This window comes from Nannobrachium achirus, assembly GCF_963921795.1.
Source record: "Nannobrachium achirus genome assembly, chromosome: 5".
Taxonomy (NCBI): domain Eukaryota; kingdom Metazoa; phylum Chordata; class Actinopteri; order Myctophiformes; family Myctophidae; genus Nannobrachium; species Nannobrachium achirus.
The window spans coordinates 13993465-14019565 of NC_137814.1; the positions used below are offsets into that span (position 1 = coordinate 13993465).

Sequence of the window (26101 nt, forward strand, 5' to 3'; positions counted from 1 at the left end):
ATGGAAAAGTTGAATATGCGACACAATTTCATACAATATGTAGTGGGGGTCCGTATCTGCCTCATTTCTCTCTCTCTCTCTCTCTCAACTAAGTTGTCCTTGGCCTGAAAATCGTTGAAGGCCCCTGATATTAAAGGAAAGTACCCTCAAACCCTTCATCCACAAAGGAGGACTTATCGTCTCTGTCAGTTGGAAACCTCAAATGTCCAACTGTAACTTTTCAGGATTCAAAAAAAAAAAAAGCAGCAAAAGTAGCAGATCTACAAGCTCACAACATGTCACATATGGATCTGCTACTTTTGATGCTTTTGTGTAGCACCGGCGTATGATCAAGTATGGCATTGCTTTAAGAAAAAACAGAATACGGAGATAAGAGGTTTCTGCCCGACAGCAACGATATGGAAGTGAGCACCACCTTGCACTTACACAGAGCGCAGCCCACGGTCACCCAGCCAGGAACTGCCATATAGCCACCTGACGCTCGACTGCCTCTTTGTCTATATTATTTCTCCATCAACAGAGGCTAAAGTGTTTTTGGCAGCGCCTGCGTCCAGTCAGCAGAGCTCTGACCCGCTTCCCTCTCTCATTGTTCCATCTATTATTAATACGGAGCCTGAGGTTCCTGATGACTGTGTGTTTGCCACTGCGGCCGGTCGACACCGGGTCCTGTAGAACCACAGTGTTCCAACGCCACCTGCCCTATAATATCCATGCTCTATGGCGCATAACAGTTCAGCAGTGTGTCACGTTTATGGCTTTGTGTGCCTTGGTCAGGGTTTGAAGTGGTATTGATTTTAGCATGGTCTACTGCAGTCAACAATGCCTGCCTGTAGTACTCTTTACAGTACTGTTTATTACAGTTGCAGTGCTTTTTGGAGCTGTGTGAAGCACAGGCTCCCTATACGTGGCTGTGTGGGTCTGTGTGTCTGTGTGTGTGTCTGTGTGTGTGTCTGTCTGTGTGTCTGTATGTAGCCTGAACTTCCTAAACTTCGGCACGCCACTAGTCCCACAGTTTTGCCACCACACACTCGCGCCATATGTCAAATCGACCGGCTTACTCGGGAATCGTGGGCTATTACTTTTCTAAGAGAAAGGTTCTATAGTTTAATTGATATTAATTTATTAGTGAATTAATTTTCCCCATTGACTTATAATGGGAATTGCAAAAACTCACATTCAATTATTTGTCTCCCGCAAACCATAGGGGCTAGAGTTTCAAGACTTGGAGAGGAGGTTCATAATGATTTCAAGGATTAAATAAAAAATACTTGTGTCATTTGGCCGCATGGTGGCGCCATAACACCCCACTTTACGTTTTGGCCTGTAACTCTTGAACCGTAGGTCGGAAAATTAAAAATATTTTTTCCCTGGATTCCTTGGGTCATGACGCATCTCCCCATATAGGCCACGCCCATTTGCGCCATGATAGATTTTCCGCCATCTTGAATTTTCTCCAAAACACACTTTTTGCTCCTTTTCCTACATATTTTCTTCAAATGTCACACAAATCGGTACACATGATCCACACACACACACACACACACACACACACACACACACACACACACACACACACACACACACACACACACACACACACACACAGCTCCACTTCACACGGGTGTGATTTTTTTAATATAGAGTCTATAGCAGGGGTTTTCAAAGTGGGTGACGGGGCACCCTGGGGTGCCGTGACAGCAGTCCAGGGGTGCCGCGAGATCATTTGATAATATTTGGAATTTATTTGGACAAAAATATTTAGTATAATTTTAAATATGATGTACAAAGTTATTTTCAGTCAGTTCTAACCAAAATGGCTATTATCTCAACGTTTTCCTCGCAACATAATTACTAAAATATCGTCACTGTCGGGCAGAAACCTCTTATCTCCAAGTTTCAAATGTGTACGTCTTTTGGTAGAGCAAAGCCCTGCTTCATCATACAAGACTGTCACACAAAACTAGTGAAAACAACCGATCTACAAGCACACAGTGCTTGTAGATCTGCTGTTTTCACTAGTTTAGATCATTTTATAGATGATAAATACAAAACGAATGGTTTTGGACATACAAGGTTTCCACCCGACAACGACGATATGCTATAAACAGTGAAAATGATAGGTGTGCCTCGGATTAAAAAAATATTTATGGGGTGCCCTGAGACCAAAAAGTTTGGGAACCCCTGAGACAGTACTGTTTTTGGTGTTTATTGTTTTTGATAGAATTGATTACAATGGATTCTTGAAATGCGATATGCATATTGATTTTGCGATATGTATATTGTGCATGTTTACCTTGCGATGATGGTCGCTCCTTTGAGCGAAGACCTGTTTGGTTGTAGCTCCGCAGTATCTTTCACTTTCTCCTTTATTCTTACTTTTTTCTGTCTTTTTTCTTCTTGTTGTGACCCCTTAACATTGGCCAGGCTTGGCATGTTTTTGGGGGTCTTCGTTTTTATTTCTGTATTTAGTTGTTTAATACACTTTATGTATACTGTATATTCTTCGTTCCCTTTCTTTGATGTACCTTGCTCTTTACTGTACACTGTTCATTTTTATTCTTTTCATACTTCTCTGTAAATATCCTTATACTGCTGTGATGCCTCCTGGCGACTGATTTTCCCCCTTGGGATAATAAAGGTATCTATCTAATACATTTTCAATGTATTGTTGTGCAGCCCTAGTTGGCTAGTTCCTATTATTTGAACTCACCCCTATGCTATCTTCCTGACGGTATTGCTTCCAGTTGTGTCCCGTGTCACTGAACATCAGCAGGTATTCTGTCAGCCAATCAGAGCTGCCGTAGCGACCCTGCGTGGCGACAGCGGTGATTTGGGTCCGCCCACCCAGATCCACCTCCAACCATTGGTACCTGTCTGAGGTCAGAGGTGACCAGCCTCCGGCACCTAGAGAGAGAAAAACAGAGAGACAGAAATTCTGAGAGGAAGTATAAGCAAAAGATTGAAGCCAAAAGTACCATTTGGAGGCTACACACTTGCGTTTGTCACTGCCAAGGAGGGTGGAGATGAGCATATGTGTCTCTTGCATTTATGGTGTAGCAGATATGGCCTTGTCTTTGCTGTGTCTGATCTGTTTTCCTATATCTACTGTTCCTGAAAGTTTCACATCTCTTTTACCACCTCATGGGAATTTGTGAAAACCTGAGAAGAACCATGAAATCAAACAGACAGAAAAACAACAATAAATTGTCAGCCCATTGGGCTTGAAACATAAGAAATTGAGGAAGACAGGCAGAAACAAAGCTGGAAAAAAGACAGAAATACAGAGGCAGAGAGGGAGTAAAAACAGTACTATAACTGCTCTCTGTCGAGGTGCCAACTTGCGCCTCACACACAGGTAGGCCACAAATGCACAGATGGACAACTTGTGCGCAAGTAGAGCGCACCACGAGGTGTGCCCTGCTGGCCTCATTGGCTGTTAATGAAGACATTACCAAGAATGCTCTTATAAACTTTGCTGACATCACCAGTGGCATCACCAGGAATGCTGGTCCCTCATTGGCTGTAGGCAGACACCCACATACACATACATACATTCCCAGAATCCCAGCCATTTCAGGGCTACAGTCTTCAAAAAATCACACCCGTGTGAAGTGGAGCTGTGTGTGTGTGTGTGTGTGTGTGTGTGTGTGTGTGTGTGTGTGTGTGTGTGTGTGTGTGTGTGTGTGTGTGTGTGTGTGTAGATCATGTGTACCGATTTTTGTGACATTTGAAGAAAATATGTAGGAAAAGGAGCAAAAAGTGTGTTTTGGAGAAAATTCAAGATGGCGGAAAATCTATCCTGGCGCAAATGGGCGTGGCCTATATGGGGAGATGCGTCTTGACCCAAGGAATCCAGGGAAAAAAGAATTTTAATTTTCCGATCCACGGTTCAAGAGTTACGGGGCAAAACGTAAAGTGGGCCGTTATAGCGCCACCATGAGGCCGAGTGATGTAATTATTTTTCGATTCATTCTTAAAATCATTATGAATCTCCTCTCCGAGGTTTGAAACTGTAGCTCCTATGGTTTACGAGAGAAAAATACTTGAAAGTGATTTCTTGCATTGTCCCATTATAAGTCAATGGGGACAATTAAGCGTAGTTTTTTGCCGATTACGTCGGCATGGTAAGGCGGATCGGAACGAAAGGTAATAGAACACCATTCCCGGCCGAGCCGCACATTTTGATGTATATATTGCGCGAGTGGCGTAAATGGTGCGGCACTAGTTACGCGCCGAAGTCAGGCTACATACACACAGACACACAGACAGACAGACAGACACACACACACACACACACACACACACACAGACCCACACAGCCACGTATAGGGAGCCTGTGTTTCACACAGCTCCAAAAAGTCGGACACCTACCGGTACATACCTACCCAGCCGATTACAGTACTTGCGCAAGTAACTAGAACTGCACTCGGTCGATGTGCCAACTTGCGCCTTGTGCACAAGTACTACTTGTGCACCAGCAGAGCGCGGCATGAGGTGCGCTCTACTGGCCTCATTGACTGTAAATGATGACATTACCAGTGGCATTGTGATGTCATATGAAGCATGACAACATTGACAACAGTGTGTGAAGCATGACCAAAAGCGTCACCTTTCTGTTGTGCAAAGTTTAACACGAAAAAAAGCAGTTTCACTTTGCTGGCAAAATTCTCTGACCTAGAACAATAGTGTTGCTTATTAGCAAATACACTAATAATATAAATAAAATGAGAGGGACAGAGTGAGAGAGAAATGGAAGAAGAGATAGTGACATGATATAGCCTGGCTAATACAGTATACTAAAAAAGTTTTCTCCTCAGCGTTCAGATCCCCACCATGCCAGGGTGCTTACTCAGGGCTGCGTCGTGACCTGGTATACTGTAGCACCACCATGATTCTGAAACATTTTGAAACATTTGTGGTGGCAGGCCTTCCTTGGACTACTGGGAGTGTGTGTGCCCGCCAAGTCTCACGCCAATCGGACACTGTGTTGATGATAAGTTGCATTTCGTGCAAAACGGGACACTCCTGCCAACTCTGGGAACTCGGAATTGGCTAATTGAAATGTATTGAATTGAGATTATGTGTACCGATTTGTGTGAGTTTCAGACACAATCTGTAGCAAAACATGTTTTTTCTAAAATCTGCCTATTATGGCAACATGGCACTATAACATAAGATTGGAAAATTTAATTGGAAAATGTAATAGGAGGTTCTTCCTTGACATACAGGGAATGTGCATGCAAAGTTTCACACCGATAAGTGCCCGAGATTAGCTGTTTACAGACAGACATTTACAGGAGTAAAAACACAACCCCTCGCCTTTGGGATAAAAGAAAGGAGGTGAATCACATCAAGGTGACTTAGTTCTTAGTGACGATTGATGACAGATAAAACCCTCATCCCTGTGTGGCACGATGGCCTGATGCTACAGAACGTCCCTCCCATAACTGGAGTGTCACAACTTAAGTTTGAGCCACAACCCACAATATATCACACAAAGGTGTCCGGGACATTGAGTCACTATAACCCCAATGTGTCCGGCTCCTCTGACAGATGGGGAGAACCAGGGAGAAGATAAGACAGATGGGGAGAACCAGGGAGAAGATAAGACTGAGGGATAGAGATGGGGAGAACCAGGGAGAAGATAAGACAGAGGGATAGAGATGGGGAGAACCAGGGAGAAGATAAGACAGAGGGATAGAGATGGCGAGACAATGATTATCACTTGTGCGTGCGACACGGCAGGACAACATGAGAGGGAAAGTGTGGAGAGAGCGAGGGAGGGAGGGGAGGGAGGGAGGGAGGGAGGGAGGGAGGGGGAGGGAAAGATAAAGTTAAAGATGGGAGAGAGTGTGGTGGGGGGTTACTAGCAGGGACGTGCAGAGAATGTTAGAGAGCCTGACATTTCTAAAAATATAGAAAATATCAGACCTCCAAGCTCACAACGTGTCACGCTTACTCCCACACTGAACTGAAAGCATAATCAAGTTAATACTGGAGATGTGGCGTAACGGCATGGATTTCTACACAGAGAGGGATTTCAACATAAGATGCTGCGTTCAAGTTAAGGAGCGTTTGGGACAGGGCAATTATCTTGAATGCTGCCTACAGATATGGCATGTACAGGGGTGGTGTTCGCATTTCTTTCACCATAGTAAAAACTGCATTCATGGTCTGGAGAGGGCACTTTTTAAAGACTGATATAAGGGCAGGGGCTCAAGACCCCTTTGATGTCTATGGGTGCACATGCCTGGTTACTAGCATTCACTAATGATTTCTTTGTGGGACTTGATGGAACTAAGGGTGTGTACAGTTACAGTACAATACAGTAGAGTACAGTAGTTGTACAGTATGTGTGTGTGGATGTGTTATTGTGATGTTGTTTATGACCAGCCCTGCGGGCATAGTTCAGTGAATTTCATTCCCTTCACCTTCGATTCTCCATTCATAGCACATTCTGTTGCAGTGGAGGCTTGTATGTTGAAATGTGTGCCGTATTGATTAGGACATGTACTAATATTTAAGGCCCACAGTCTGTATATCTCATGATTATTCCTCTGTTCTTTCTTTCTCCTTCTGCCCTAAAAGTATCTGGGTGTCAGAAACCATACATCAATACAATAACAGCTACATTTTCCAAACTCTGCTAACTATAGGTTGGAAATCATTCCACCAACAGAGAAAATGCATATACCAATTGGACAGATGGTGGTGCAAGAGAACATTTAGGTTTTGGCCTATAACTATAAAAAAGAAAATATCCTAAATCGTAGATCTGATTGCTATCAAATGATCTGTGGATCATTATTGCTCCAAGGTTATCAGAACTGACATACTGCAGTCTGCATTACCCAGACTCAGCAGACAGCAGCACATACACAAACCTCAAGTCAACCACTGGGCCAATCATCACAAAATATGTGAGCAGGTACTCACAGGTACTCACATTTCTTACTTAAGGGGAAAACCACCCATTTTCAATATTGAACTATGTAATTAATATACCTTAGAGGAGTAGTAGCCTAGAAGAGGAGCATTGATTTTGGGGTTTGTATTGCTAAGTACACCGGTGTGATGTCATCACAGTGTACTTGGCAGTACAAACGCCAAACCCCAAAATCAATCCTCCAGTTACTGGAGGAGTCAAGTTCTAGGCAACACAGAAGCCCCCCTCCCCCCCTTTCTGTGTTGCCTAGAACTGGAGGATTGATTTTGGGGTTTGTATTGCAAAGTACACTGGTGGTTCCACAGAACAAGGTATATTAATGACATAGTTCAATATTGAAAATGGGTGGTTTCCCCCTTTAAGTAAAAGTATCAATACTGCAATAACATACTCTGTTCAGGTCCGGAATTCTAAATGTACGACAGTGGCGTTCCCACTACTCCAGCGACAGTTTTCGTCGTTGTCGGGTGAAAATCTTATATGTCCAAAACCGTTCGTTTTGAATTTATCATTTTAAAAATGATTTAAACTAGTGAAGTGCGAGGCGTTGTGTGCTTGTAGATCTGCTGTTTTCACTACTTTTGTGCAACGGCCTTGTATGATCTGCGAAAGAACGTACAAATTTGGAGATACGAGATTTCCACCCGACAACGACGATATACTAGTGTTGTTGCTGCTCTTATACCACCATTATTACTGGGGTTGGTGTGGGCCAGACAGTAGCCCCCTGCGGGCTGCAAATGGCCCGCGGGCCACCTATTGGGGAACCCTGCAGTAGAGGATCTGTGTGCCCCGCCGACCTTGCGTTTATGCTGGAGCAGATAAATTCTCCAGATAAAGTTTTCCCCCTCTGTCCAATCGGGTGAGTCGAAGGCGGAATGGGGAGAGTTCTGGAAGTGACTGACAGGCTTTGGGACATAATCCACTCTGCGTTTTTAATCAGCCGCGCACAAAAAGAGTTTATCCGGTGGCGACCATACTTTGGTGTGGCTGTAGCTTTATGCAGAATGTCCCACTTCAAGTTTTCAAAAGTATAAAAATCTTTTTGAAATTAGCAGATCTACACAAGCTCACAATGCGTCGCGTCGCAACGCATTGTGAAATGGCTGAAATGTATATGGGTTGAAGTACAATATTTACCTCTGAGATGTAGTGGAGTAGAAGTAAAAGTATTGGAAATTGGAAATACTCAAGTATAAATACCTCAAAATTGTATTTAAGTATTAAGTACAGTAATTTAGTATATGTACTTGGTTACTTTCCACCACTGTATGTTAGTGCCTTGAAACATACCCTAAAGTTTTTAATTTTTATTTGAATCTACCATGGGGAACAAATGTATGAAGTGAGCTTGAAGATTGAATATAATGGTATTGGAATAACATTCAATGCCAATAACCAATACTGGATAGTGATATAATGCAGTCACGTCGTGCATCAGGGATTTTCCCATACCTAATGCCATTAGCAAAGAGCAGTGGTATATCATACTAATCGTATTGCATTTCCATTTCTAAATAACACTAATAGCAGGTGTCATGACACATACGTTGATTAGGGAGTGTGTGTCATTTTAACTTTGAAACAACATCAATCAGAAGCTGATGATGCCGTAGTGGCCCTGGGTCTCTACAAGATGAAGACACTTCCAATCCCATGCAGGGAAAGGAGAGACTCAGCCTCTGTGCGTGACTGCGTGTGCGTGCGTGCTTGCGTGTGGTTAAGCCACAGTAGAGAGTGCTGAGTCAGGCCAAAGCGTCGCCTCGGAGCCCAAACAACAGATGGATGACAGATTCAGAAGGAGGGAGCAAACCACACACCTACAGAGTATATGATATGTGTGTGTGTGTGTGTGTGTGTGTGTGTGTGTGTGTGTGTGTGTGTGTGTGTGTGTGTGTGTGTGTGTGTGTGTGTGTGTGTGTGTGTGTGTGCATTTGTGTTTGAATCCAATATAAATCTATCAATTACGTAATTCAGCAGGAGATTCAAATACAATTCAGGCATTTAGAAGACGCCACAGCATAAATACTGCCTGCGACAGTTCACGCCAGGATTGTTTAAGGAAAGATGCCTTCTTACACATTTACTATTCACGTGCCTACTGAAATGTGTTGCTCGGTTTGGCATACTGCTTATTATTTGGAGGATTATTTTGTGCAGGCCGAGGCCTCTGTTGATTCTCCCTTTCATGTTGACATCGCCGCCACTTGTTCGCCAGGCAACTACTGTGCTTTGCGAGACGCATTATGCATCACATTCATGGACATGGCCATGGGAAAGGCCGTGTTCACCCTGTGCGGCAGGCTTAAGACTGTTAACTATAACGCCTATATCGCACGCTATCTGTTACCCAAAAGCTTTTTGGGTGGTTTGCGACAAATTACTGGCGAAAAACACAGACCAGTGTGTAAAGCTCTGTAAGGATAGGGCACTAATAGAAAGTCTATATCCACAACAGACAAATATCAACACATACCGGTATCTACAGAGGCCTGTCACACGTATATGTGCCAGAAAAGGGCTAATTAATACAGTATGTCAAACAATCCTTGGCATTAGTGTTGGTTTGTCTTAGAATACTAATTCAGTGTTTTCTCGCCGTCAGTTGATTCCTCATTTCCATATGAGTCAAACCGCCAGGATCATTTATTTATTTCTGGACCTGTTCTTATTTGATGCAATATATATATATATATGTAGGAGATGTCTGTGCGCTTCAGCCAGCAGATCGGTAGAAGGACTCGTTGGTGCTCAACAAGGACAAACTATATCAAAAAGACATATTACCTGGGCACTTCAAAAATGACTACCCAGATAAAAAAGATGGAGCACTCCACGCATCTGTCTGACCGATTATAACCCTTTTGCTGGCCAGGTAAAGAACATAATCTTAAAACACTGGCATGTCCTCAAAAGTGAGCCAACACTGAAGGACGATACTTCTAACTTTCCACTGGTATCATTTAGGAGACCACGCAACATTAGAGACCAGGTGGTACATAGTTTTATGCCCCCTACAGCCACTAATACCTGGCTACCACGCCCACCCGCTGTTTTTTATTGCTGTGGTCACTGCTCACACTGTTCGAGCTTCAGTAAAACAACATTCTTTTATCACCCTCTCAAGGGGACCAAATTTGAGATAAAAGATTTTATTAACTGTCAGTCCACTCATGTTATATACATGCTTAAGTGCCCCTGTGGCCAAGTGTATGTGGGACAGACTAAGAGAACTCTAAAAGTTAGAATAGGTGAGCACAAGACCGCAATACGTCATAAAAACCTAGACTATGCCATGGCGCGCCACTACGTGGAGGCAAACCATGGCTCAGCCGCATCTCTTAAATTTGTTGGAATAGAAAAAGTCACTTTACCCCCTAGAGGGGGGGATATTATTAAAAAATCAAACCTCGGTTCGAAGTGGAGCGGTGAATCTGAGCAGCTTGCTAAATGCCTAAACTGTAAACTGTGCCTGTGAGTGAGTGGTGAGTGTGCCTGGCCTGCACAAAACAGCGCCCCTCCTTTAACTAGTGTGTTGTGTGTGGCCACTCAAGGTATTGCCAGGCTACGGACACGGCCAGCCAGCCACCCACCCACCCACGGACATACCCACGGACATACCTGTCTATTGGGAGCGCTTTCACCGCTCCAAAAACTGTTACAAAGGGAAGCGTTTTGGATATACACTCTCAATGCAGCATCTGCTGGGGGAGTAAATGACCAACCAAGCCTATCATGTTTTTTGTGACCGCTATTTTCACCTTAGTTCTTTTGGGGCCCTTATGTGGATGTAATACCCAGAACTTCAATATGTGTCATTACTCATATTGACCTTTTCAGTGTTTATCAGGTAAATTAACTGCATTAATAAATGAAGAAACAACTATTAAATAAATTAAAAATGTGTGGATATCTCTAAAATCCCACAGTCCTTAATACCTGCCCTAATTAGGGTTAACACTGACTGTATAGTTACTATGTATTTATTATATGTATGTATAACTGTCTATTTATGGTGGTGGTTATCTACTTTTATATGCTTGTTATTTCATTCTCTGTATATTTATTATGAAGAAATGGCTGTCACTGACATCACCAAGGGGAGGGCCTATATATACCCTCCCCTTTCAGTGTTCTGGTTGACTCTGAGGAAGACTAAACGTTGAAACGTCAGTCACCCTGTCGCTCTAATAAATGAACGTGCAGACCAGTTGAGTGCTCCATCTTTTTTATCTGGGTAGTCATTTTTGAAGTGCCCAGGTAATATGTCTTTTTGATATATATATATATATATATATATATATAAAAGTCTATGGGAATTTGGAATGGGGGGGGAAACACGACCCAGGTAGGATGTGTAAATTACATCAGAATAACGTTATAGATCAGTGGTTCTCAACCTGTGGGTCAGGACCCCCAGGGGGGTCCTCAAATGAATTTTGAGGGGTCCCCAGATGATTAGCGTAATGTGCAACATTGTTTTCTCACTCACCAGTAAACAAACCAACATACACAAGTGTATAGAGGGTATCTGCACATTTCTTAAGTGTCAATTTAAGGACCTTTAAGACCTTTTTAATACCTCTAAAAGGAAAAATGTAACATTGGCCAAATTGTCAAATATTATAGGCAGAAATTGTGAAACATGTTGCGAGGCGTTGTGAGCATGTAGATCGGCTATTTTCACAATAGGATGTGATTTAACAAAATGTAATGCCTCAACTCTTCCAACTCCAAGTAGTGCTTGTCAGGGTGGAGGGCCGGGTCACCAGTTCAAATATGAGTATTTTGGGGGTCGCGGCCTGAAACGGTTGAAAACCACTGTTCTAAATATAGTTACTAAACAAACTGAGTTTCAGACATGACGAGTGTTTACCTGCCACCTGGGCTGTTATTCAGCTGGTAGCTGGCATTGTGCCACATTGTTTGTTCCCCTGCCAGTTGTTTGGGTGCTGTTTGTCTGTGTTACCAGCTGTTGTAGAGCTGTGGAGACTACAGTCTTTTTTAATCTGGATCGAAACCCACTTGAAAATCTCTCAAGTGCTCACACCTATCCAACCACTTAACCTGACCGCTAAGTGATCAGATCGGTGGTTAGTTTGTGTGTTTTCAGAGTATGTTTACTTTAAAAATTACGTATTGATTGTGTTCCGGCTTAGATCAATGGAACCATTTCAACTTGAAGTTTTCAATAGGCCTACTTATAAGTTTGTATTTACCCGTATCACAATAAATACAATGTTTTCAAGAACAAACTACAGTGCGCATCATTCACTAATCTGGCCGTAATAGATCCATGAAAGGGCTGCAGAGTCGTGATTTGTGCGTATCACAGGTGTATCTAATTTTTGTCTAGAAGTCATGAGCGCACTCCCGTGTAGATCATTTGTATTGTTCCACGCCTCATTTAACACCATAAAAGGCAACCGGAAATAAGCCACATGGGGGGAAAACATGGGGGTGATGAAGACATTTCTGCCTATGTTCTGGGATGTCCTGGAATCACTCATGGGTGCGGGAGAGCACAGTCTAGGCAGCGCAAGCCAACGGAAAGGCTGTTTGTCGACTTAAATCATCGATGGCAGTGAATGTGTTATATAGCCTGTCCTACGTCAGAATGGGGAATGGATATGGACACAGTGGATGTCAACCACTGTCCTCATCAGATGCTAAAACATATAAACGTGATATGATGTTGTCAATATCTCACAACCTAATCAGAATGGGGTCGTGTGTATGTATGTCTGTATGTCTGTATGTCCCAATGTCTTGCATCTGCAACTCCACGTTCAGCAGTTGTTCAATTGTCTCAAAAACATAATACAAAAATCAACAACGCATGTTCCTTGCTGACCATCAACTTTTTTTTTTTTTTTTTTTAAATATGAGCGCCCGTTAGGGTTACTCACTTGAACTCCTTGGCACTGAGAGTTGCTGTTTCCACTAGGCAATGTGTCTATATACGTTATTATGTTGTTATTGTCTATTGTATTATTTTTTTTCTATTGGTATTTCAGTATATTTTTGTTAGTGTACATCACTTTGGTTCAACACTGTTGTTTTAATGTTCTTTATAAATAAAGTGGATTGGACTGGGTTGTTGTGTTTGTGTTACTGTGACAAGGTCTGCAGGGCAGCAGCGTAAGGCCAAGGATAATGTGTACTTGACAAGCAGACGTGATCCTCCTAACAGCACGGAGAGAGCACAGACCCCAGGCCTTTTACTCATTAGGATTTAGACTGGAGGGAGGGGGTCAAAAAAAGAAGAAGAAGAAAGAAAACGGTGGACCAGTGAGTAGCTGAGTGCACAGGGAGAGAGAGTTAAACAAAGAACAAGCACAGAGAAAGTAAAACAATGGAGCGAGACAGAGGGAGAGAGAGATAGTGACAGAGAGAGAGAGAGAGAGAGAGAGAGAGAGAGAGAGAGAGAGAGAGAGAGAGAGAGAGAGAGAAACAATGGAGCGAGACAGAGGGAGAGAGAGATAGTGACAGAGTCATTCTTAAAAATGTTCCCAAATATTTTCAGACCCACATTCAATGTCCTCACGGCTTACAGGTTGAGAAACCACTGAACAGTCTATAGCAGGGGTCTTCAACAGGGGGACCGGGATCCCTAGGGGGTCCTCAGATTTACTACAGGGGAGCCACCAAATCTTTGTGATTCATTTTTTATTTTTTTATTTTTACATTAACCACTTGAGCCCTCGCATCCATATTCTGGGGGGAACATTAGCCTAAAATAGAAGAGCTTGTGAACCCGCTTTTTCCGGCAAAGAGGTTTGGTGTACAGGGAAAAAAAAGAGAAGACCAAGTACTGGGCCGAAAGTCAAGATTACAAGTGACGCTGAAGCTGAAGTCACCAGCAGCGCCATTTCCATCGCCTACTGTTCCCACGGTGAGTAAAGTAGAGACGGAGAGAAAAAACAGAAGAGACACAGTGACAGACAGAGTGCACACAGAAGGAAAACGCACACAACAGGAAGGCTCATCTTCGTCGGCGGATCAGAGGTGTGTAAGAAAGGGTTTTAACGCATCCATCCGTCCGTCCGTCCACCGTGTCAGATGTAATTGAAATAGAAGTGAGTTGACGGGTGATGGTCACAGGGAATGGGTTCAGCTACGGCTGTCACTTTACATCAACCACATCATCTCCCCGTCTTCCTTCCTCCCATCCCCGTCTGTCCGTCAAACCATGCACCGCAGCTGGCTATGTTACATCACCGCTCTGCAGGCATGTGCACACAGACATCGAAAGGGGGCTTGAGCCCCTGCCCCTTTTACCCATCTGTAAAAAGTTTCCCCTTCCAGACCATGAATGCAGTTTTTACTATGGTGAAAGAAGTGGCAGCATTCAAGAGAACTGCCTTGTCCAAACTCTCCTAAACTTGAATACAGCATCTTATGTTGAAAGAATTGCCCTCTCTATGTAGAAATCCATGCCGTTACGTCACATCTCCAGAATTCACTTGATTATGCTTAGTTCAGTGTGGTATCAAGCAATGAAAATAGCCAACCTCCAAGCTCACAACGCGCCGCAGCGCGTTGTGAGCTTGGAGGTCTGCTATTTTCGATATTTCCACTAAAAGGCCCTTTTATAAATTTCAGCCCCTGCCTCTCTAACGTTCTCTGCACGTCCCTGCCGCTCTGTTAGCCAATCAGTGTCGACCGTGTCAACATCATAACCAGTATTTTAACCTCCAGGCAGTGAGCTTGTTGATGGGATATTTTCAACAATGAGATGTGGTGGTGTGTAGACTGTAGAGGGGGGAAAAGGAGGCGACAGGGTAGACCCTTGGGGGTGATCAAGGTCATTGTGCGTGGCTTCTGGGGGGATTCAACTGTTTGTTGCTTATCCCCGTAAGGCCCGAATTAATTTCTACTTGCCAATTAAAAAATAAAAATAAAAGGGCCAACCTGAGAAGCCCTGTTGGCGGTAGTAACTTCATGATGACATCGGTCAGACAGGCTCCGAGACCCAGAACGATAAATGACAAAGCAAATTATTTTATTTCAATAAATGAACATAAACAAACTACTTGACATGAATAATGTTGCTATAACTAACATTGTCACAGTCATTTCCTGGTTCAGTGACCAGGAAACAAAGCTGCGTGTGGGCGGTGGGGAGAGCGGTGGACAGACAGTAGAATATACAATTCAGTACAGTAAGTACAGTAAATGAATTTGATTTGCTTACAGTATAACGCCATTCCCAACTTCAGATATAGCTTTTTTTTTGCGTGTCATAGGGTCTTTAAAATACTTCAAATAGCCGATCTACATTGACACGTTGTGAGCTTGAAGATCAGCTATTTCAAATATTCACAAATGTTTTTTTTTTTCTTCAAAATAGTAAAAAATGGCTTTAGGGAAACAGAGTAATGCCTCATTCACACTACAGATATATAGTTGAACGTTTTGCTTGGTAATTCAATGTAATCTCAATGGAAACCAGCTTTAAAGATGCAGGAGATGCTACAAACAAAGCTTTGAAAGCTTTAAAGCTGGTTTCCATTGAGATTACATTGAATTACCAAGCTAAACGTTCAACTATATATCTGTAGTGTGAATGAGGCATAAGGCATGAACAAAAATAAAGCCCACAGGGGAAAAAAGAAGGGGACCAAGTGTAGACCCTTGGCCCTGGGGGACACAGATCGATGACATAAATAGGGTTTAAGTGGCTAAATTACTTGATACTAAATGGAAAATAAAATACCTTGAAAGTGATGCAAAACAAGACTGGACTCTGGAAGACACAGAGAACCAGTGTAGTTTAGCTGGCAGTGATGTGTGCTCTTTTTTGTTTTTGTCAGCAGTCTAGCAGCAGAGTTCTGAAACGTTTCAATGGACCTTTTAGTCCGTAGAAAGTGCAGTGCAGTAGTAGTCTAACCTAATTGACATTACAAGCATGAATTTGTCTTTTCCAGCATCTTGCTGAGTTAGGAATGTTCGTACTACTACTGGCAAACATGTCGTAAATGAAATTATGCTGTTTTGGTCATTTGTTTATATGGGATTTAAAAATGAGACCTGACAGCCAATCTACAAGCTTACAATGTGTCACAAGCGTGTAGATTTGTTTTTACCAAATGTTTTATTGCCTATTTGCTGACTGTTCACCTGTTATGGCCTGCACATATTTGTAAAGCTACAGTATATGCAGCTAGCCTGGGATCAATACCATTTTTAGGTGTCTGATCCGTTTGGGAGCGGAAATAACTTGCTGTAGGCGGCCCGGAAACACCAAACCGGAACCACCGTTGCCGTGCACCTCCAAAGTGGTTTGGTATAATAATCGTTTGGTATGTTCATCTTTTATTCTTACTCATAGTGCGACTAGCGAGAATTAACGAATTGATTCGCATTATTATGGAAATATTGTTACATCATCGTCACTGTCTGGTCAAAACCTCCTAACTCCACTTGAGCTCATTTTCCCGAAAATGAACATTTTGGAGTTAGGAGGTTTCGGCCCGACAGCAGAGATAGTTTGCTGTAGTCATCAGGTGGCCGGAAACCAGCAAACCAGAACCACCAGTTTTTTGTTGTGTTTGGTTCCCTTTTTTTCCTATTTTCTTTCAGACCGGATCACTGCACAGGCCAGTTTAGAACTAATTCAAGGCGGCTTTCCTCAGAGGTGGAAAGTCTGGTAACGTGGGGTTAATATGCAGCAAACAATTGAATCCCCCAGAAGCTACACACAATGACAGAAAAACCTTGATCAATACCGGATTAGCTGGTGGCTTTCATACAGTTCATTCAAACTCGCAGCTTCCACCAATTAAAGTGCATGAGTCCACTTTCCACTGTAATCTTTCAAAAAAGCAATTACTGAAGTGACACATCACTTTCAAGTCCTATTTCTGTGTCTTTTGGGTGACCTGCTGAATGAAAAGAAACCATTTAAAGGTTGAACGTTGGCTATTAACATTTGGCTCGCAGATGGACTGGATCTGTCTCACTCTTCTGAGCACAGTGTTTAAACTAATGACTATAACAGAGACTGAGAAATTAAGAGCAAGATACAGAGAGGGAGGGAGACATAAGAGGGAAGAAGGACAGCGGACTGAAACAAGCGAGACTGATGCAGAGGGAATGTGTGAAAAAGAAAGGGAAGGGAAACTAGAAAAGGTGCCCCTCGGAGCACAGGTCTCCGCCAGGTCAGGTAGCTCATTGTGGGCCAGCAATGTTCGGAATTCAGTCATTGCTAAAAACGGCCTCCTGGTGGCGCTACAATAGGCCAATGTGAAAAGGGAAGCATTTCTTTCTGTGCCTTTCATCGGACACTGCGTTCATGATGTGGGAATTTTGTTCGAAATGAGCCACTCCTTCAAACTTGATCAACTTGATCAGAGGTTCCAGGAAGTGTGTGCATGCACAGTTTCACATCGGGCCGGTGTTGGAGATTAACTGGTCACAGACGGAGGGGTGGAACACAGGGGGCAAAACATTGTCTTCCTCGGCCTGGCGGAGACAATAAAAGAGAGAAAAAAATAAAAAGACAGGAAATAAATGAGTGAGAAAAGGGCAGGGGACGGAGAGAGGGATAAGCAGATGAAAAGGGATGGTAAAAGGTGAGGAGGATGGGTGATGAAAACGACGAGTCACAGTGTGAATGTCAGACAGAAATACTGAGTCATTCATCCTGCAAGGCTCCCCTTTTAAAAAGAGCATTCATCTCCAGTTAGTCAATAGCATGAGATACTGAGGTCTTTCATCCACACCTCATGGTGTGTGTGACGCTCCATCAAGCACCCATTGTGATCAGCTAGCACCTCACTACTTACTACTTCAAAAGCAAAAGCAAATACAGTAAGACTAAGAAAGGCCAGCATGGCTTTTATTAAAAAGAAATGTCTGAAGACAGTCGTAGGTTTGGGATTATTTTGGATTCTAACAATTATGGTTCCTTAACGATTCCCTAATGGTCACATTCCTAGACAGTTCCCTATATAATGATTCCTATACTTAAAAAATCTATATAAAAAAAAAAAAAATATATATATATATATATATATATATAAATATATATATATATATATATATATATATATATATTATATATATATATTTTTTTTTTCTTTTTTTATAAACACAAATGTAATCATACATATTTATTGCATAATATTGTAGTGGTTCTCAAAGTGAGATCCAGGGACCCTCTCGGTTACTTGAGTGGGTTCCAAATGTACCCTTTCAGCTCTATAACTCAGGGCCCTATTTTGCATGTCTTAATTAATGCCAGGTCTTATTAGCTAAATTAAGACGCGGAGGCGTGACCAATGCCCATTTTGCTATTATGGGCACGGTAATTTGGGCACTGAGCCAAGGCGCTACGCACGGTAAAACGACCCTGAATTAGTCATGGATGTGTTTGGTTGTTACTTTTAATCAGAGTATCGGCTGCCATTCCCTTTAAAGATTGTGAGCTTAGATCGTATATTTTCAAATGGACAAAATGTATAAAGTGCTGAAGTGGTTAATGTATATTTTGTAATAATATTCAAAATCTAACTAGTAACTAAAGTTTTCAATTAATTGTAGTGGAATAAAAGTACAATATTTGCCTCTGAGATGTAGCAGAGTAAAGTGCTAAAAACTGGAAAGTAATAAAGTAAACATACCTCAAAATTGTACAACACATTGAACTTGTTAAAATGTACCAGTCAGGTATCTTTTCATAGCATCCCTTTAGAGATTACATTATATAAGGTGTGTGAATAAATGTAATGTAATGCAGAATAGAATAATAGCCAGCAGCTTAAATATGTCTCAGGCTGCACCAGGCTCGGCATGTACAGCAGTGTACGCTTTGATAGTCTCATAGCTCACTACAGTGGAACGGGTTCAGAGTGCTAGAGTATGCAATTGGCTCTTATACCTAAGAGAGAATGACAGTCTCGTGCCTCCACAGTGGAATGGGTTCATAGTGTTACAGTATGCAGTTGGCTATTAAATAGGGCAGCATGGCATAGCAGGGTGTGGTTTTCTGGTACCACTGAAAAATCGACCATTAATTGAGATTTACCCAAATATTTATATAAATTATTTTACTACAAGCCTACTGTAGAATCAAACCATCCAGGATCCTGGTGAATCATGACCATAAAACATTTGATTCTGTGAAAAAAAAATAGAATCACATAACCCTGTTGATGACGTCACTCTGTATTATTTCAAGGGTTTTCCCCTTGAATGACGTCATCCTGTGTTTTTCAAGGGTTTTCCCATTGAATGACATAAACACAGACTGACAGACCCGACATAGATTTGGCTAATTTATAGATACCGGTACATGTTTTTTTGTGAGGGTACCTACCCTAGGAGACACGGGGAGAACATGCAAACTCCACACAGAAAGGCCCTTTCGCCAACCCCCCCTATGGGCACTGATAATGCGGAGGAGAGCAGGCACACGCCCCCAGGACCCACAAACCCAGGACCTTCTAGCTGTGAGGCTGCGCCACCGTGCCCCCTGGCTGATGTTTTAGTGGCACCAGAAAACCACGCCCACTGCTATGCCCTATATAGAGAATGCAAAAAAGTTGTTGCTTGTCTTCAAGGTGAATTCCACAGCAATGTGTTTTTATTTTCTTCTTTTTATTTGCTGCATAAGCCGGGCAGGGAGGGTGATATAACTGCATGTACTCCTACGAGCTGGGGCAGCACCAGTCAGTAGGGAGTGTTGGGCAGGAGGAGTAGGACAAAGGCTCTTATATCCTCCCGGTGGGGGCTCCTCACTGGCAGGTGCAGTCTGCAGGATGCGACAGCAGTGACAACACACAAATGTTTGTTGGGAGGAATCAGTTTGCATAATGCATACATTTGGGAGAAAAAGTAGATGGAGAATTGCCGTTCTAAACTAGCCAACGGTTTGTCTTCAAAAAAGAAAAGTGCTGATTCTAAGACCACTGGGGGTCTCTCTGCTTAGTTTGTGGTCCAATTAAATGGTGGAGCCTGTTCCTCTGAGAGCCAGAGTGCTAACAGGAGATGGGAATGAGATGCAGCCATTCATTTATTCATTGATTTAAGTTAAAGTAAACAGCTGGGATTGTGTTGTCCAGGTCATCCTTAATGTATAGCCAGAGAGGCAATCTGTAGAACACACTATTTAAATCTGCCAATTAGAATTAGAGCACATGTCAGCACGGTGGGAATTGCACTGCTGAAGTGTTGTCATGCTGTCCTTCATTAGATAACGTTTCATCCTGTGTCTTAATTGCCACTAGCAGGATCCTTTTCTATATTCAAATTGCTTAGAGCGGGAGTGGGCAACTTTTCTTTTCCTCCAGACTCCAGGGGGCCGTGAGTGAAGGGCCACACATTGGACTATTGTACTGAAACTTGAAACACATCGTTCTGAATAATGTTAAAACTGCATTAATTTGATAGACACGACAAACTACTGTAAACTGACAACTATTTTTTTTTTTTTTATATTGCATTATTGCGACCGTAGGTCACAGTTACTTGCACTCCTATACTATCCAAACCTCCACCGTCAGTCCGTCCTTCCGTCAGTCTGTCACACGTCACACGTCACACTTTTGCCCTGCTCATATCTCCGCAACCGTTGCCCCGATCCATGCCAAATTTTGCACACACAGGGACCCCCAGGTGTAAAAAAATACCAAATGTGCAAAAATGACCAAATGACCACCCCAACAGGGCTGCTCACGGGGAATTCCCGGGGACCACCGACTCCTGGTGCTCCAGAACGGATGCAAAAGTGGTGACGCCCCCAGTGGAGGACCCCCTCCACTGCAGCTTACATGAAATGCCGTAATTCGGGCTAGGAGTGTCCGGGAGAGCCGGGGCCGCTACCTATTCGTCCGCCAAGGCGGCGCGGAGACCCCACCCCTCATTTCTCACATGGCCCTCTTCTAGCGCCACCATGAGGCCGATTCTTGCAAAACACATTATTGGACACTGCTCCTACAATTTTTGCCCTAAAATCACGCAAATCGGTACACAGTATGTCTACACTCATCTCATCAACATGAATCTGTCCCATATAGCGCCACCTTCAGGCCGATTTTTAAAAACACATTTGTGGACACTGCTCCTACAGATTTTGCCCTAAAATCACGAAAATCACTACACAGTATGTCTACACTCATGTCATCAACATGGATCTGTCCCATATAGCGCCACCAGCAGGCAGATTTTTTCAAACACATTTTTGGACACTGCTCCTACAGATTTTGCCCTAAAATCACGCAAATCGGTACACAGTATGTCTACACTCATCTCATCAACATGGATCTGTCCCATTTAGCGCCACCTGCAGGCCGATTCTTTAAAACACATTTTTGGACACTGCTCCTACAGATTTTGCCCTAAAATCACGCAAATCGCACAGTATCTCTACAGTCATGTAATCAAAACACATCTGTCCCATCTAACGCCACCATCAGGAAGATTTTGGAAAGACAAATTTTTGCCCTATTTGTGGAGATAAGCGACCAATGGTCGCTTATCTCCCGATTAGGGAGTCTTACTGGTATGTTTTAAATATAGACTCAAGGCAGACTGTCTCACTGTCACTGTCATTATAAACATTTAACATTTGAGTATATAGGAGGATAGAATATGGAATACAGGTTTGTACTCAAATGCTACATATGAATAATTAATAATGAGTCAAGTTAAATGACATAACATAAAATGCTTCCCTTTTAAGATGCAGATCTTTTCTTTGAGGACCACGTTAAGGGCAGCCGGGGGCCGCAGGCACAGTGTTGCTACAATCTGCACCAAACATGGCACAAATGCTGTTGAGGGATCTGCCATGACAAGAGTCACACCAAAACAAAAAAAGAAAATGATAATACATTGCACACATACTGTATGAGGCAATACAGCAGTGTTACAGCAGTGTCTCACATTTCAAATGGCCATAACATTGCTCTGATCAGCGCAAATATAGGGCTGGATTTGAAGGCCACGTATAATCCACCGTCCGTCAGTCTGTCTGTCTGTTTGTCAGTCACGTCACATGTCACACTTTTCCCCTACTCATATCTCCGCCACCGTTGCCTCTATCCATGCCAAACTTTGTACACACACTCCCACACGCTCGGGGACCACCCCCAGAGTTTCAGGGACCCCCAGGGACCCCCTGGCGCCACCGGCAAAAAGTGCAAAAATGACCAAATGACCACCCCAATGGGGCTGCCCACGTGGAATTCCCGGGGACCACCGACTCCTGGTGCTCCAGAACGGATGCAAAAGTGCTTGCACCCCCTAGTACACATAAAATACCGTAACTCTAGGAGCGACCGGGAGAGCTGGGGCCGTACCCACGTGTCCGCCTCGGCGGCGCGGAGACAGCCGTGCATAGAGAGCTACCTAGCGCCGGACCCCCGCCACTGCAGCCCACTTAAAAGACTGGAACTTGGCCCCCCCAGCGACTGGGGTGACCTGACGGTCACTTATCTCCTGATTAGGGAGTCATACTGGTTAAATTGAAGAAGACTAGTGCATTGCACGTTCAACATGTGCCTTTTCAGAACGAGCCGACATCTTGCCCACACCGGTATTGCAGCTTTCTCGAGAACTGCTCTTCCAAACAACTTCACACATACTGTAGCACTACAGTTCCAATCGGAGAAATGGTTCTCGAGATAAAGGGCAAACATAATGTACTGTAGTCCACTGTGGATACATACACTACATACTGTACATACATACAGTACATACATACATACAGTACAGTACATACATACATACGTGTACATAGGCGCGCGCGCACACACACACACACACACACACACACACACACACACACACACACACACACACACACACACACATACACATACACATACACATACACATACACACAAACACAAACACGCAGCCATGAGAATTCAGTTGTCCTCACCTTCTCTCCTGTTGAGTTTAGCAAAGCCTGGCCCATGGCTGTTGGACAACTGGGAGGAGCTTCTGAAGGATGATGCTGGCAGATTGGACACCAGTGGGCTGTCACACACCTCTGTCAACCAATCACAAAGCAGAAAATAGTTAAGAGCGTTTGGGCCTGGGAACTGTATCCCCAGTTTATTTCAGAATCATTTCTGGTGGAAATCCTGTCGTTGACCATGAAACCAGTGCCAAATCACAACTTTGCAAGATGAATGGGAGAGATTTGAGAGTGATGAAAAGGCGCCCAAAGGCTTCACTATAAGGCCAACTACAGTCTTTAGAAATCCCACAAGGAATATGTTTGTAGGGCAGAGAAAGAATTATGTTATCCTGCGCAGAGTTCTTTAGTCCCAAGTCACAATACCTCTGACAGCACGGCAGTAAGTCTTCCAGAAAATAGTGCATGTGTCAGCATTTGATAAGAATATGTTACAAACTCAGATGAGTACACATATGATACGTACGTACGTACATACATACATACATACATACATACATACATACATACATACATACATACATACATACATACATGCATACATGCATACTATGCATACATACATACATGCATACATGCATACTATGCATACATACATACATACATAGAGTCATACATACAGTACAGACAAGCAAACTGGGTCAAAAATAGTCAGTCAATAATATATCACGTTCCATTATGTTTACTAGCCCTTACCCGTTGAAAGATATGAGCTCCGAAATGATGTGCAGTGTGTAGGTTATGGGATGTGCACTGTGCACAAAGTATATGAGGGATGAAAAGTAACTTTAACTGGTGCTTGCATGATAATAATGTAGGAGCATCAATGTAAGAAATACCCGTTTAATGGCTACAGAGATACTGTGTACCGATCTGCATGATTTTTGGACAACATCTGTAACAGGGCCAGACAACCCCCCCCCCCCCCCCCCCCCCCCCCCCACACACACACACACACACACACACAGTTAGACTGGCAACATTCTCTGATCGATTGGAACCATCTGCTCCTCTCTTCAAGAAACTAAACATTCTGTCTGTGTCCGAGATTAATTCTTTACAGATATGTATATTTGTGTATAAATGTATTTATGATCAACACAATCTACCAAATGGGTTTAATAGCTTCTTTTCATTCAATTCTGATATTCATTCATATGTCACACGACAATCAAAGGACCTTCATGTACCTTATTGTCGTACTTCCCTCAGGCAGTTTGCAATAAGATCTAATCTATGGAATGCCGCCGATCCAAGGATAAAAGAATCTTCATTACCAGTCTTTAAGACAACTACAAAAAAATGCTCATAGCTAAAAAGTAGTAGATATGTTGATTATATGTGTACAGGTCTGTAGGTAGAGTTTGTTGTATATATGCAAGTACTCCATTGTATGTAAACTATTAAGGCTGGGACTTTAACTGATTAATTGCGATTAATTAATTACAGAAAATTAACGCGATTAAAAAAATTAACTCATTTTAATCGCACTTAGTTTTTGCACCACAGAACCTTCAGTTTCGGGCATACCGATCATAGCGATGCACCAACCAAGAAGAGACAACAAACGCAAAGGAAGAAGTAGCCGATCAGAGCGCTTTGCTTGGCCCAGTGGATGCGAAATTTAGATTTAAAACACTCACTCATTGATTCACTCGTACAATAAAATGTGTTTTACTGGAAAAAAAATGCTTCTCAGGTCAAATATCGATGTGCGATTAAAATGCGATTAATTGCGATTAATTAATCACAGAGCCTGTAATTAATTAGATTACATTTTTTAATCGCATCCCAGCCCTATAAACTATACTTAGCATGTTTATTGTACGTATTATTGTATGATGTTTTATTTTTATTTTTTATAATATGTATACTTATGTCTGATTTTATAAATTAGGGGAAGTTCTTCATAAGCCACCAGGCTTCTTAACTTCTCCTGCACAATATTGTCACACAAATGTATTGTTAATTGTATTTCAACTATGTGCTAATAAATAAATACAAAAATACAAATACACACACACACACACACACACACACACACACACACACACACACACACACACACACACACACACACACACACACACACACACACACACACACACACACACACAGAGAGAGCTGGTTAAACATGTTGCCTCATGCTAGATGCAGAATAGATATGCCTCATGCTAGATGCAGAATAGATAGTAGATACACCATAAAAATGCTAATATACAGCATATGATTTGTGAAAGTGACAAACGGGCTTCACAGTTATGTCAGGTGTGTTCATATGCTAATGGTGATGCGATTTCAGATCAATTGCTCCAGCCACTGAGGAGAAACGCTGTTTCAGACAGACAGACAGACAGACAGACAGACAGACAGACAGACAGACAGACAGACATTTGGAAAATTATATGTTTGATGGTAGTTCATGTCAGCTATTATAATTAGCTTTAAGTAATCGTGTTGGTCAGTATAGCAGAGGGAGTGGAGTCTGACCATTTTGTATCTTTCCCTTGTTTTGGCTGTCCCATTATTAATGCACTTTTGAATAAAGGAATTGCACAATATGATCCCATTAAATAAATGAAAGACTTTATTGATCTCCTGTCAGGCCAATAAACGGTTCGAATGAATGCTGCTGGTGTTTATGCGTCCTATTAGATGATTGGGCGTTACTGCACAATGTCCTATCGAATAAATGAAAGTGAGAGTTAATCGGGCTCATTAATAAAACAAGCCGGCCACTGATTGAGTCAGTAATGTCAGAGGACGACTTTTCACGCCTCATACACTTTCATAGTAATGGGTGTTATAAAACTAGGCAGGATGGTCATAAAATACCTAGAGCATTATTTAACACTCATTCTTGTTGAATTGGCCACACACATACGCACATGCACGCATGTATACGGGTCAGTGACGTGACGCCCCAAAAAATGTGTTTTTAAAAAAACTTTAAATTGCAGGCATAAAAGTTAGTCACACCGTATGATCATATCTTCATGTGTCAAAGCAAACTGTGTTTTAACCTACCTATTAGTGAGTACTGAACTGAACTACTGATTGATTAAACAATTACCCAGGATAACATGGCCTTAATATTTCTGAACAGGATATTATTGTAGGGCTTTAACATGGGATAAGAAAGAATTGTAGTAGTAGATGGATGATGAGGATGTGCACAGGAATGCTACGCACAACTAAGTCTTCTGCCGGCCCACGGCAGAAGGATC

General features: G+C 42.6%; 1 protein-coding gene across 1 annotated transcript in view; it reads right to left on the reverse strand.

Annotated features, from left to right (window-relative positions):
- Positions 1-26101, reverse strand: part of LOC308286054 (contactin-associated protein-like 4) — a gene marked incomplete at both ends in the record, with an annotated part of 156979 nt that overhangs the window by 119147 nt on the left and 11731 nt on the right. The window contains 2 exons of the mRNA XM_080727016.1: positions 2711-2904; positions 22836-22946. Coding sequence (XP_080583142.1) covers positions 2711-2904; positions 22836-22946 — 305 coding nt within the window. The remainder of the gene's footprint in view (positions 1-2710; positions 2905-22835; positions 22947-26101) is intronic.